The 3,017-nt window shown below is 47.2% G+C and overlaps 1 protein-coding gene across 1 annotated transcript; it reads left to right on the plus strand.

Moving 5' to 3' along the window:
* Nucleotides 1-1,607: 1,607 nt before the first annotated feature.
* prlh2r (prolactin releasing hormone 2 receptor) lies at nt 1,608-2,714 on the plus strand. The gene has a single exon (XM_072250592.1). The coding sequence runs from the start codon at nt 1,608-1,610 to the stop codon at nt 2,712-2,714; it is 1,107 nt and encodes a 368-aa protein (XP_072106693.1).
* The last annotated feature ends 303 nt before the right edge of the window (nt 2,715-3,017 follow it).

Here is a 3,017-nt window from a genome sequence, read left to right on the forward strand (position 1 = left end):
GCTGCTGCCAATGAGTCAATGTAATTTGCATTTTTCTTATCTCTGCTCTTTCAAGTTGGCACTAAATTGATAATAAACCATTCTTGTTTAATCAGTGTTGTTTGCTAACATTCTCTTTGCACACCTTTCGTTGAGGTGTACAGAATGGTATTAATATTAATTGAATGAAGCTGCTCACTGAGATTACCTCATGGAACACAGGACGTGTTTGATCTAAGCATTGAGAAAAGAGTTATACAAACATTTGTTCATAGGAACAGGAGCAGTCTATATGGCCCCCGGAACTTTTTCTGCCATTTACTAACATCACAAGAGTATTTATTTCTCATAGTTTCTTACAACAGAGAAGGCTATTCAACCCTTCTATTCTATACCAGATCTCAGAGCAATGTTATCAATTCCATTTCCCATTTTATTTCCTAACAGCCCATTCCTTCCCTGATTTTCCTCTTGCTCACTTACACAAGGTGGGTAATTAACAGTGGCCAATTAGCCTGTTTTTGAATGTGGGAGGAACCCGGAACACTTGGGGACAATCCCACAAGGATACAACGAGAGTGTGCAGATTTTATGTGGCATACTTTACACTCCCAGGATACCCAACTTCACCTGCTTGGAGTATGTCAACTCTACAGTAAGCTTGTGCAGAGAAAGATCCAAAGAGCAATGGGTAGCTCATGATCTGATTGGCAGGATAAATATTTTCCAGAACATCAGGGGGAGCCCATCCCATCATCTTCCTTGAAGTAGGGGCCTGTGTGGGTGAGTTGGAACCTTGGTCTACAGTCATCTCAGTTGATCAGAAGCAAGTGCAGAATTGATGGTTTTCTAAATTGTCCTGGGCTTATTGGAACTCCTCTTTCCGAAAGCACGGTGGTGGATGAGAGCCTTGGGTGAGTCACCTATCAGAATGGTCACAGGATCAATCGTTGACTTGCACTGGGGGGGAGGGAGGGTTGACTCCTGTGCTCCAAGGCTAAAGTTAGGATGTGTTGGCAATCTAGTTAACTGTGAGCCAGAAAGATAGGAGACTGACCCAACCTCATCCTCCTAGGCCAGGGTCAGCAAGTGCTCTAGGCTGCCTTGACATGGATTTATTGTTACCTCTGGAACTTCTGACCCAACAAACCTACGGGAGTACCTTCAAGTCGAGTCATGTTGAGTTTACTGTCATGTGCTCAAGTATGGTGAAGTACAGGTACAATGTAGATTCCAGCAATACACAGAATATGAATTATACACAAATTATACAAGACAGTGAAGAGAAAAGGATACATTAGTTAATAAAAAACAGAGGCAGCTCCATGGTAGTGCAAGAGGTGATTTGTAGTGTTCTATAGTGTTCTATGGGTTTAGGCTGGCCCTATAGTATCTCACCACCATCTACCTAAGATGCCAAGAGGAGAGCAACAATTGCCACTCTTGCCTATCATGCCCCCACCCCACAGAATGATTAAAGTACCTCACTTGGGAAGAGGTTATCAGTTCTATAGATATTGCTTTCTAACCCGAAGAGCAGCAATGGAAGAAATGTGGGAAACACGGGGAATTCCTGACCAGTTGATGGTGATGGATTATTCTGTACTTTCCACACAGGTGAGCCGATGATGACCTTAAATGAATCTGGTGACTGGGCTGTGGCCATGAATGGTTCAATGTGCAACGTGACCATGTCTCCCACATTCTCGGGCATTTGCCTGCTCCTGAAGTTGAAGCCTTTTTTCATCCTGCTGTATGTGGTGCTGGTGATCGTGGCTTGTGGTGGCAACCTCCTCCTCCTGGCTCACATCGCCACCACCAAGAAGCTCCACACCACCACAAATTTCCTCATCGGCAACCTGGCCGCCTCCGACCTGGTGATGTGTGTCTTCTGCGTTCCAATGACGGCTTCCTATGCGTTCGAGAGCAAGGGCTGGCTCTTTGGGATCTTCATGTGCTACTTTATAAAGCTGATGCAGTCCACCACGGTCTTTGTTTCTGTCTTATCCCTCACTGCCATTGCTGTGGATAGATACGTGGTGGTGGTATATCCCATCCACCGCCGAATTAGACCACGCTCTTGTGCCTATATCATCGTATTAATTTGGATGCTGTCTATTGGGATCTCGATGCCAACTCCCCTGCACACCCAGTATATGAACATAAACCAGCTGGGATTCAACATGGTCATCTGTGAGGAGATTTGGTACAAGCTGGAGAAGCAAAGTCTGTTGTACTCCTGCACCATCTTCCTGTTGTTCTACATGCTCCCGCTCTGTGCTGTCTCCATCTCCTACTGTGCCATCTCGTGCCACCTGAAGAAGAGGAAAGTTCCAGGTGCTGCCTTGTGCAGCCAGGAGAAGTGGTCAAAGAAGAAGAGGAGGACCTTCTGCATGCTCCTCATTTCCGTCCTCTCCTTCGCACTCTGCTGGATGCCTCTGCAGACGGTGAACCTGATATGGGACATCAACCGGGACCTCATAGACAAGACCTACTTGGAAGTGATCCAGGTATCGTGCCACTTACTCGCCATGAGTTCCACCTGTTACAACCCCTTCATCTATGCCTCTCTCCACACCAAGTTCCGGCTCCACCTGAGCAACCTGCTGAGCCGGAGTAAGAAGCAGGGCAGTGGTACCATGTCTAGCCAGGTGTCCCGCCTGAACACCTGCACCTCATTGGATGTGCCCACGTTCATCAACAGCAACCCGAAGAGGAAGTTCCCTCTGCAATAGAGTGCCTGATGGGCACCACTTGGCCAGGTCACTGAAGCTTCTGCCTCCTCTCACGAGCCTAGAAGTGGGTCTTCCCCACAGCAACTCAATAGGTCCTAATGCAGTCCTGCAGTGCTGAGCAGAGATTTCTGCTCAGTCCTTCTCCCCACTGGAGCTAGGTGGATCGGAACAGGTGCAACGCTGGAATTTGCTCTGCTGGTTATCAAAATAAATGATTGCTCTGTCAGCACAGACACTTATCCCTTCCACACTGCAGAAGAATACAGCAGCCCATTCTGACCTGAGACAGCGTGAGCCTTCAGA

Source organism: Mobula birostris, chromosome 1 (assembly GCF_030028105.1).
Source record: "Mobula birostris isolate sMobBir1 chromosome 1, sMobBir1.hap1, whole genome shotgun sequence".
Taxonomy (NCBI): domain Eukaryota; kingdom Metazoa; phylum Chordata; class Chondrichthyes; order Myliobatiformes; family Myliobatidae; genus Mobula; species Mobula birostris.